General features: G+C 43.3%; 1 protein-coding gene across 1 annotated transcript; it reads left to right on the top strand.

Moving 5' to 3' along the window:
• Nucleotides 1-145: 145 nt before the first annotated feature.
• Nucleotides 146-7,229, top strand: LOC311125847 (stabilizer of axonemal microtubules 2-like; the record flags this gene model as incomplete). Its single annotated transcript, XM_084199876.1, has 8 exons — nucleotides 146-183; nucleotides 1,562-1,741; nucleotides 2,252-2,454; nucleotides 4,231-4,592; nucleotides 5,167-5,391; nucleotides 5,674-5,793; nucleotides 6,431-6,552; nucleotides 7,082-7,229. 8 exons carry the CDS (start codon nucleotides 146-148, stop codon nucleotides 7,227-7,229), a joined length of 1,398 nt encoding a protein of 465 aa, XP_084056002.1.
• Between the last annotated feature and the right edge of the window lie 4,862 nt (nucleotides 7,230-12,091).

The following is a 12,091-nucleotide window of genomic DNA, read 5'->3' on the forward strand; positions in this document are numbered from 1 at the left end:
GGGGTAACGTGTTGCTTCCATAGAAACAGAACTGCAAACTTTAGCGCGAGCTGTCCACTGAGGCATATTAAGGACGGAGCTGTCGGGCGGTGTTTGTGGGATTGCAGGGGAAAGAGACACGAACAGCACTCGCCCCCTCAAAGAGATGAAACGGCTATGCATATGTGAGATCTGCAGCTGTGGGTAAGGAGGATGTCTTGATTTATTCTAGTAAACATGTATGATAATATTCATGAGATTGCCAGTGTTTACACAAGTTTGTGTGTAAATAAGTTATTCTCATGCGTTGATGTAGGGTTGACTAACCCATGAATTGACACCCCTATGCCAAGTAGTGCATGGAGTTGACATTAAAATGGCAAATACTGTATTTATATTATGCTGTATTTATATTATCCACTGACATTCATTATAAATCACTGTTGTAAAAACTCTGTCCAATCCATTCGGCATTCCTCTAGCTACAAAACTAGAAATTCTGAGGTTCTTAGAATGACCCATATGGCATTGTAAAGCGTCACAAATTTACTGTCACAATAATAGGACTATTCAGCGACAAAACAAATAGACACTTTTGCCATTTTGCCAAGTTGTCCAATGCCAAGGCATGGAAAAACATATCTTGCGCAGAAAAATCTAGTTGCACTAATGACTAACGGAATAAAAAGTATCCTAGCTACGTAGGTGCGAACATAGCTACGATTTGCTTTTTTGCATAGTCTAGCTACATTTGTCATTTCACCAATACAAGGAGACTTGTCTGGCTTTATTTAGATCTGTAGGCCTATCTGTAGCTAGCTATGTCACTTGCACACAGACACTCCCTGTCCTGAGTAAAGACAATGCCCATGGTTACATAGAAACTAGTGCATTTCTTATTGCCCTGAAACGATTTGAGCCTATGCGAAATCCACAGCAGTCATTGTAAAAATGTAGCCCACATTTCCGACATTGGTGTTCTATTGATTACAGTTGTCAGTTTATTCAAGTTCCGTATTTTTTTATGATCATGTGATTGTTGTACAATGTTTTCATAAGCCTTTCACATAGGTCAGTGAATGCAATATTATTTTTTCTGATTCTGATTCTGACCATGTGAATTAATTATGCTACTATGCCTGGTATGTCACCATAGATACAGTAGAAATGCATGGCTGATACATCATATTGAGTTAGATGTCTGTTAATCTAAGATGAAATACAAGTCGGGCATTCTTTTAAAGAATTCACACTGAGCTCAGTCAGTACACATTCATTGCATTGGATAACCAGGTAGATAATTGCTCACACCCAGCCTGCTGGTTTCCATTCTGCACCTGAAGGAGTTAAGATGACTTGTCTGTTCCTTCATTCAGATGATGCTCTTTCTAAGTGTAGGGTGGCATGCCACATAACTAGCCCAACTTACTGCCAGTCACCATCATTTCATTGTAAATGAATACTACACTCTATTAGTATTATGGTAATTAGTCCACTGTTAATGCATGTCAGCACAGCAGTCAAGATTTCAAGATAGAGCACTTTCAGTAAAATAAAGTTTTGAACTTTGCCCTCTGTCTAGACGCCACCGCTGCCCCCACCGGCCCGCAGCTCTGTATGGAAAGCCCAATAAGACATGTGTCCTGACAGAGTACACAGAGAAGTACCCCGCCTATGGAGGATACAACCCGCCCCAGAGCCTGAAACCCAAGCCTGTTAACCACGGTGACCAGGGGAGAATGGATGGAACTACTACATTCAAGTAAACACTTTGACAGGGATCACACCCTAATGAAACATGAATCCCTTTAAAGTACACTACTTTTGGCCAGGAATGCCACATAGGCCAGGGGACAAAAGTAGTGTACTACCAAAAGTAAGGGAATGAGGTGCTATTTGAGATTGTGTCAATCTTCTGCTCTTCAACCACTCTCATTTAATGCAAAGCCCTTTGAGGCACACACACACACACACACACACACACACACACCACACACACACACCCCTCATGCAAGCCGTGAGGTTTTGATGGGATTTTGGAAAATATACAATTTAAGTGGTCTCTAAAAGTCGCGCCGATTCCATATTCCACGGTCAATCTCTTATGTAGATATCACTAACTATATTAATCAGGAGTTATCCACAAAGGTCTCAATACCAAATGAATTAAAAAGACTGGTGTTTCTCTCTCTCTCTCTCTCTCTCTCTCTCTCTCTCTCGCTCTCTCTCTCTCTCGCTCTCTCGCTCTCTCGCTCTCTCTCTCTCCCCATAGGACTGACTTTATTCCCTACGAGGTGACTCGACGACCGGGGAAACAGCAGGCGGAGTACAAACCCAAACCTGGAGACATAGATCTGGGGACCACCTACAAACAAGACTACACCCTTTATGAGGTCCACCCCTTCGCCCCTTCCAGACCCAGGGAGAGGATACGTGCAACAGGGCACAAAATGGATACAGTGCCTACTTACAAAGGTGAGCTATTCTGCGTTGTTTGATGACATACCACACATATTACACATTACACATTTCTACAAGTGGGACCGCACAGTGACCCTTATTTTAGTAATATACAGTGCCTTCGGAAAGTATTCAGACCTCTTGACTTTTTTCACATTTTGTTAGGTTACAGCCTTATTCTAAAATTGATTAAATTGTTTTTTTTCCCCCTCATCAATCTACACACAATACCCCATAATGACAAAGCAAAAATGGTAATTGCTAATTTATTTAAAAAAAACAAAAATATCACATTTACATAAGTATCCAGACCCTTTACTCAATACTTGGTTGAAGCACTTTTGGCAGCGATTACAGCCACCTGTATTTGGGGAGTTTCTCCCAATCTTCTCTGCAGATCCTCTCAAGCTCTATCAGGTTGGATGGGGAGCGTCGCTGCACAGCTATTTTCAGGTCTCTCCAGAGATGTTCGATCAGGTTCAAGTCCGGGCTCTGGCTGGGCCACTCAAGGACATTCAGAGACTTGTCCCGAAGCCACTCCTGCGTTGTCTTGGCTGTGTGCTTAGAGTCGTTGTCCTGTTGGAAGGTGAACCTTCGCCCCAGTCTGAGGTCCTGAGCGCTCTGGAGCAGGTTTTCATCAAGGATCTCTCAGTACTTTGCTCCGTTCATCTTTCCCTCCATCCTGACTAGTCTCCCAGTCCCTGCCACTGAAAAAAATCCCCAGAGCATGATGCTGTCTCCACCATGCTTCACCGTAGGGATGGTGCCAGGTTTCCTCCAGATGTGACGCTTGGCATTCAGGCCAAATAGTTCAATCTTGGTTTCATCAGATCAGAGAATCTTGTTTCTCATGGTCTGAGAGTCTTTAGGTGCCTTTTGGCAAACTCCAAGCTGGCTGTCATGTGCCTTTTACTGAGGAGTGGCTTCCCTCTGGCCACTCTACCATAAAGGCCTAATTGGTGGAGTGCTGCAGAGATGGTTGTCCTTCTGGAAGGTTCTCCCATCTCCACAGAGGAACTCTAGAGCTCTGTCAGAGTGACCATCGGGTTCTTGGTCACCTCCCTGACCAAGGCCCTTCTCGCCTGATTGCTCAGTTTGGCCGGGCGGCCAGCTCTAGGAAGAGTCTTGGTGGTTCCAAACTTCTTCCATTTAAAAATGATGGAGGCAACTGTGTTCTTCGGGTCCTTCAATGCTGCAGAAATGTTTTGGTATCCTTCCCCAGATCTGTGCCACGACACAATCCTGTGTCGGAGGTCTACGGACAATTCCTTCGACCTCATGGCTTGGTCTTTGCTCTGACATGCACTGTCAACTGTGGGACCTTATATAGACAGGTGTGTGCCTTTCCAAATCATGTCCAATCAATTTAATTTACCACATGTACTCCAATCAAGTTGTAGAAACATCTCAAGGATGTAAATGATAAATGGAAACAGGATGCACCTGAGCTCAATTTCGAGTCTCATAGCAAAGGGTCTGAATACTACAGTTTTTTAATTAGTAAAAAATTGTTTTCGCTTTGTCATTATGGGGTATTATGTGTAGATTGCTGAGGAAATTGTTTTATTTAAGGCTGTAACGTAACAAAATGTGGAAAAAGTCAAGGGGTCTGAATACTTTCCGAAGGCACTGTATAATAAATATTTGCTTTTAAAATTAATACACTGCAATTTCTATGGGATCTTTTATACATTAAAATTACATCATAACAACAATAATGAGCTCTATAAATAAACTATGGTTATTACCAAAATGAACACTTAAAAATCATTCTTAATGTTTCACCTCCAGAGGATTTCCGACAGTGGGAGATGTGCAAGCGGGAGCTGAAGAAACCCGACCTGAGCTACCACCCTCCAGACGCCAAGTTCGACGGCCACACCACCTTCCAGGACGACTTCCTCACCCGAGGCCTGGCCCCCAGGGAGAGCTTCAAACCCTCCAGTAGCCCCAAAATGTCCGATGCCCCCTTCGATTGCGTGACCAGTAACCAGCAGTGCTATGTGCCCCACCCTCTGGAGGCGCGCTGGGTGAAGGCTCCAGAGCCCTATAGACCCAGTAGCCAGCCCTTACAAGATCTTACCACCAACCGAAGAGACTACCAGGGCCTGCCAGGACAGCTGCCCCAGAGCTATAAGCCTAACCCTGGAAAGGTAATGCTGTGTTTAATGATATCTCACTAGTCTCTCGTGGACAGACTACGTAATCGAGCATCTGACCAAATTACACAGGATTTTAGTGCTGGGTTAACCCAGATTAATATCTCACTAACTCATCTTTGCTTATCTTTTCTGGGCCAGTGATAACGTCAACTGGTATTTGGCCATTAGTAACCAGTGGTTGGTGGAATATCTCTGGGTAGCGGTTAAGAGGTTGGGCCAGTAACCAAAAGGTTGCTGGTTTGAATCCACAAGCTGACTAGGTGAAATCTGTTGATGTGCCCTTGAGCAAGACACTTAACCCTAATTGCTCCTGTAAGTCGCTCTGGATAAAAGCGTCTGCTAAATGACTAAAATGTCAAATGTAAAAAATCTCTGTAATGAAGTGCAGAGTCAAGATAGATGTCTAGTATTGTTTGAACGTCCCATGTGTTTTTATGTTCAATGTGATTATCTGGTGAGTTGATGTATGTTACTGTACTTGTGAGGTGAAACCAAAGGCAAATGTCCATCTCAGGGTGAACAATAAACCTCTATTCTACTCTATCCCACTCTACTCTGTTCCTAGGTGACGTCTGACATTCCGTTTCAGAGCAGCACAGAGTTTACGGAGCGTTTCCAGCAGTGGCCCGTGTCCCTGCCTCAGCTGCGCAAGAGCCTGCAGTACGTCAGCCCCACAGAGCACATGGACATGAGCACCACGTCTGGTGCAGACTACGTCCGACACAACATCCAGCCCTTCATCTCCGCCAAGCCCTTCAATCGGCCCAACAAGTCATCAGCTCCCTTCCAGGTAGGGATGGGTCCACATATCAGTCTATTATCACTGGACTGATATATCGCTGAACGGTTATGTTGTTGTACTTATATGTATCGCCTATGGACGTTCTAATGTAATATTATAGTTATATTGTTCACTAAATTGTATGCTGTCAAATTCTTGGGATATTAATTCAACAGCACATGAATATGATTGAATGTTTTGTTACTAATTTCAAGAACCGGGTGGGTTGGGATTTTTTGGGGTACGTTTATCGTAGCATCACAATGAACATTCCCACCCCACTACCTCCAGGTCTGCACCACCATGAGAGATGACTACCAGCCTTGGGAGGTCAAGAGACAGGCCATGATCAAGAAGCCTGAGGAGATGGAGAGAGCCACCGGACGGATGGACCACCTCTCCACCTTCAAGGTCATTCAAGACGTTTCTGTTTCCACTGGCATGCCAGGGCAAATCTCAAATCACACCCTGCCTATAGAAACATCATTCTGGGAGGAGCACAGGGTCAGCTACATTGTAGCACCTCTGGAGTTGTTTTAGGGGCTAAGTGCCCTGCGGAAGGACACAACAATAGGAGATACTATAGTGCCTACCATCTGAAATCACCAGCCAGTTCCCAGTACCGCCTCCATGTAGTGCACTAGTTTTGGCCAGATATGGGTGTGTTAAGGGTGTTCTTTGAGACACTGCTCAAGTATCTACACTTTTAGAAAAAAAGGGTTCCAAAAGGGTTCTTCTGCAGTCCCCATAGGAGGACCCTTTTTGGTTCCCGGTAGAACCCTTTTTTTGGTTCCAGGTAGAACCCTTTTGGGTTCCATTTAGAATTCTCTGTGGAAAGGGTTCTACCTGGAACCAAAATGGTTCTACCTGGAACCAAAAAGGGTTCTTCAAAGGGTTCTCCTATGGGGATAGCAGAAGAACCATTTTAAGTTCTAGATAGCACCTTTTTTTCTAAGAGTGTAGCAGAGCCCCTGTCTCTCTTTGGCCCTAGGTCACATTCTTATAAGCTGTTGTTTGAAATTCTATTCTATTGTATACTATTATCCAGGCCCACTTTACACCCCACGAGCTGCAGCCCAGTGTGAGCTTCAAGCCAGCTCACGCCCCAATGAGGACTGATGCCCCATTGGAGGGCGGCACCATGTACAGCACAGAGTTCACCCCCAAGAGGTAACACACACACAGAGTTACCCCCAAGAGGTAACACACACACACAGAGTTACCCCCAAGAGGAGACAGACAGACACACACACGCACACACACACACACATACACATACGCTAAGCATTTCGCTGCACCATTTATATCTGCTGTAAACGGTGTACGTGACAAAAAACATTTGATTTTGATTTGATTTGACACACACAGAGTTAACCCCCAAGCATTTAGTCTGGAGTCTCCTGGAATCCGCCGTTACGTCCCAGCAGGCACTAAAGCTTTACTGAGATGTAAAAGAACAACAGTGAAGCTATTTTACTGCCAGAATGAAACAAATGACTGTGATGTACAACTGAATCACTTTTATAACCTCAAGCTTACCGAGTGCTAGTGAGTTCTGTGAATTTGTGGATGATTATCATGTGCTGACCTTGCAGCAAGATGATTTTCCACGAGAACAGACAATAAAGTATCGCATCTTATAGATAGTATGGTATTTTATCGTATATCATTCAGGTAATGGTATGATATTGTGTTGTAGGATCAGCATTTGTCCAGCCAGCTATGACTCGCCGCCGGGCTTCGTGTTTGAGGACAGCGACGACAGGGGACACAGGTTCTACAGGAAGTTGCCGTCTAAGGACAGGAACAAGATGGCTGCCGGCATGGCGGTGGCTGTGGTATCATAACGTATGACCATGATATTTGGTGACCCATGCTTTTTATCTTAAAGAGCATGTTAAAGCAAAACTAACAGTCTGTTATGTTTTTTATTTTATTTTGGTACTACCTGAATAGTAATTGATAGTAATTATCAATGATCGATTGAATAGTTGGCTAATCAAAACAAGCACTATTTATGTATCAATCAATTAATTATCCTTGTGTATCCATGTGCCAAATTCTGCAAAAAGTCATCACAGTCAAACATTTGTTGAAATTCACAAACATAATGCAGTACTTTCTGGGGAAATAATTGTTCAAAGTGCAAAAGACATACCGAAAACGTCATTATAATCTTGCAGTGTGATTTAATTTTAAGGGGGCGATTTTTTTACTAGAGTTTAGTAAACAGCTATACAAAAATAATCTTTATAATGCACATTGTTGGAAAAAAGTTTTATATAATGCTTTTGCACTAGGAAAATGTCTCCCTCTGTGTGTCATAATAATGAGTTTACCAAGCAGAATATCAGGTGATCAAACTGTCTTTATTGTCTTAGTATGTTGTCTTTCTAGAGCACTTAAAAGTTTTGTTCCAAAAACATCTTCATGGTGTTCCTTCAATCCAGATAGGATTTTACAAACAGTATCCATGTCAACACCCAATGTTATGGTAACGTTATCGATATGTTGTCGTAAATATCAGTAGCATTGATTATTGTCAGTATGCGTTTGTTTGAGTGAGTGGCACTTGATCATGTATCTGCAAAACACATGACATGTATCTACAAAACATTAGAGATTGAACATAAATGCATGAGAATAAAAGCAGAAGGGAAAGGTATTAAACATACCTGTGATCCAACAACAGCAAGTGCTTATTAATGTACTGTACGGTTTATATCGAGTCTTTTTAAACAGGCGTTATGAACACAACTAAATAAGGTAAGAAAATAAAGTCCCACAAAAAATCTACATACTCTCAATGTACAATATTGCACTTAAAAACACAGTATATACAAGACATATTTTACAATGCAGCACATTGGTTGGATAACCAAAACAATAGCTAAAAACGAGTAGACCCCATTATTCAAAAAGAGAACAGAGAAATATGACTGTTATCTCTAGGGGCCCGTCCCAAATGGCACCATATCCCCTACATAGTGCACTACTTTGGACCAGTAGTGTACTATGTAGGGCAGGCAACTAGATTCAGCCACGGGCCGATTTCTGTCCGAGCGGATGGTTGGGGGGCTGGAACAGAATTATAGAAATTTGTACAATGCAAATTGACCACAAGCAAGCAGAAAAATTGATTGAATTGGAAAATAACAGTCATCTCATACCTTGATTACATTGAGACACGATCACGTCTCTCTTTTTATTTGTGGGAATACTTGGGAACAGAGTTTGGCGCGCGGGCCGCCTGTTTCCGACCCCAGATGTAGGGAATATGATTGAGTGCTATTGGGAATGCAACCCATACCTCTCTCGGTCACTGCAGAGCCTGTTGATTCCAAACAGTGATCATTTCTGTGGACAATTATTATCTCACATGATACATACTACTGTATGCACTGTACTCCGATGAATGTGTTTAAAATGTACGTACACATTGAATGTTAACTGTTATGGCAAATATGCAATATCCAATAAATCATTTTGAAACCACTTTTCCCCCTACTGTCTGACTAGTAGGTTCTACTGCAAATTATTTGGTTCAGATTGTTGTTTTCTTATGTCAATGACGTTCCACTACAATCTGACATCCCTTTGCCTTCACACATGTGAATGGTCTTATAGGATTCTGTATCACACATCCAGACCGGTTCCTACACTGTTGTACATGTACAGTCAGTGGTGTAAAGTACTTAAGTAAAAATACTTTGAAGTACTACTTAAGTAGTTTTTTACTTTTACTTCACTCTATTCCTAAAGAAAATAATTTATTTTTTACTCCATACATTTTCCTTGACAACCAAAAGTAAATGTTGAATGCTTAGCAGGACAGGAAAATGTTCCAATCCACAAACTTATCAAGAGAACATCCCCTGGTCATCTCTACTGCCTCTGATCTGGCAGACTCAATAAACACAAATGCTTTGTTTGTAAATGATGTCTGAGTGTGTGTGTGTGTGTGTGTGTTTTTTCACGGCTAGCCAGGGGCATACATATCCCAATTTATTTTTGTTTTTTTTAATGGTGCCGTCTAATGGTACTTTTATTTATTTATTTATACTTGATGCTTAAGTTTATTTGAGAAATTACATTTACTTTTGATACTTAAGTATATTTAAAACCAAATACAAATGGAGAATTTTACTCAAGTAGTATTTTACTGGATGACTTTCACTTTTACTTGAGTCATTTTCTATTGAAGTATTTTTACTTTTTCCACCACTGTGTACAGTATATTCATACATTGATGCGCTTGTTATAAATTAAAAACAATAAAACACAGGATCCCCATAAACCACTTCTTCTATTGGCGTGTTGTTGCTAGAGCATTCTTTCCTTGTATTCATCCATTCTGTGCACATTACTGTGGAAAACAATGACTAGGCCATTTAAAGATAACACCTCTCTCTCCTTTAGGAATGGGTTAACAACACACACTTTACACACATGCCTTCGCACCCACTTGTTACATGTGTCATTGGGATAATAGCTAGTATTGGTAAAGTGTTACATTTCTAAGGCCATAGGTCCAGATTTGAGGCTTGCATCAAATTACATTGGATGGGTCATCCGAAAAATTCCATCCATCCTTCCATCCCTCCCTCAATCCCTCCATCCCTCCCTCCATCCATCCTTCCATCCCTCCCTCAATCCATCCATCCTTCCATCCCTCCCTCCCTCAATCCATCCATCCTTCCATCCCTCCCTCAATCCCTCCATCCCTCCCTCCATCCATCCATCAATCCCTCCATCCCTCCATCCATCCTTCCATCCCTCAATCCCTCAATCCCTCCATCCCTCCCTCAACCCATCCATCCATCCATCCCTCAATCCCTCCCTCCATCCATCCATCCCTCAATCCCTCAATCCCTCCATCCCTCCCTCAACCCATCCATCCATCCATCCCTCAATCCCTCCCTCCATCCATCCATCCCTCAATCCCTCCCTCAATCCATCCATCCATCCATCCATCCCTCCCTCCCTCCTTCCTTCCTTCCTTCCTTCCTTCCTTCCTTCCTTCCTTCCTTCCTTCCTTCCTTCCTTCCTTCCTTCCTTCCTTCCTTCCTTCCTTCCTTCCTTCCTTCCAGCACTCCTTCCCACAATCCATCCCTCCATCCATCCATCCATCCACCCATCCCTCCCTCAATCCATCCATCCTTCCATCCATCCCTCCCTCAATCCCTCCATCCCACCCTCAATCCATCCATCCCTCCCTCCATCCATCCCTCCATCCCTCCCTCAATCCATCCCTCCACCCATCCCTCCCTCAATCCATGGTTCCAAGAGTTCTGTTGTCCATACTATCTCAACTCTCCTGGGTGAAGTTTCCTCTAGGTACAGATCTGGGATCAGCTTCCCCTCCCCCATTCCCAGCCTTAACCATTAGTGGAGGAAATGCAAAACTGACCCAAGACCAGCGTCTAGGGGCAACTTCCTCCTAGAACACTAGGTGGCGCCATCCTCCTGTAAACAGGACTCACAACACCTCTGCTTGTACATGTCGATGGGGCAAAGCTTTAACCTCTTCACCACGGCACAGTAGTGGGTGGTGTCTTTGCATTCACCTTCACAGAAACACAGAGACAACAGAGAAAGTGTTAAATGCTGAAACTCGACATTTTGACATAAAATAACATCCATTCTCCCCGCAGAAGAACATGGTTACGTCCCAAATGGCACCCTATTTCCTTTATAGTGCACTACTTTTGACCAGGGCTCTTATAGGGCTCTGGTCAAAAATAGTGCACTACAGTATATAGGGAATTGAGTGCCACTTGGAACCCATTCCATATTTCCATTGAAAAGTAGCAGGAAGTAAAGTGGTCCTCTGTCGCTCAATTGGTAGAGCACGGCGCTTGTAACGCCAGGGTAGTGGGTTCGATCCCCGGGACCACCCATACGTAAAAATGTATGCACACATGACTGTAAGTTGCTTTGGATAAAAGCGTCTGCTAAATGGCATATTATTATAAAGAGTCTGGCTTTACGTCAAATTCAGGCAGAAATTCAACATCAGTGTAAATGTCGATATAGATTTGGGTCTGGACTGTTAAAAAGAGGGTTTGTGGGATTTTACTTGTGCGTAGTCACTTTCTAATAGATGTTTCTTTAGTAAAAAATATGCCAAACCACTCCAATGACATATTCCACAGCTTCAGAAGTCAGAGGAAAGGTAGTGAGGGTAATATGGTAACATGGTAAAAACACTACACACTTACTTCCACAGGTGGTGGCGTTGCAATGCTGCCAGGTGGCTGGGCGTCTGTGCCAGGTGCAGTGTTGGTCTGCCAGGGTTCTGCCACTCCTGCGGTGGGCACAGTCCACCCTGCGAGACTGAAACCCGCTGCCACAGGCTGCCGTGCACGCTCGCCACGGCCCCACACGCCAGTGCACGTCACACAGCTCTGACGAACAGTTACGCACTGAGACGGGTCTGAGGGAGACAAAGAGAGATAGAGATAGGGGGAAAGCACCAATGGAGACAGCTAGTCTTACTGGGGACCGACACATAACGAAAAATACATTACAGACAAGAGACATTCACAAACATAAACATGTAGTGTGTGTGTGTGTGTGTGTGTGTGTGTGTGTGTTTGCATCTATCAGTTACATATACATGTCAGTACAAACACACAACAAGTAGGTCACATGGGGGAGAGGCGTTGTGTCATGAGGTGTTGCTTTGTTTTTGTTTTTTTAAACCAGG

The sequence above is a fragment of the Coregonus lavaretus genome (assembly GCF_964263955.1).
Source record: "Coregonus lavaretus genome assembly, contig: HAP1_SCAFFOLD_1280, whole genome shotgun sequence".
NCBI classification, from domain to species: Eukaryota; Metazoa; Chordata; class Actinopteri; order Salmoniformes; family Salmonidae; genus Coregonus; species Coregonus lavaretus.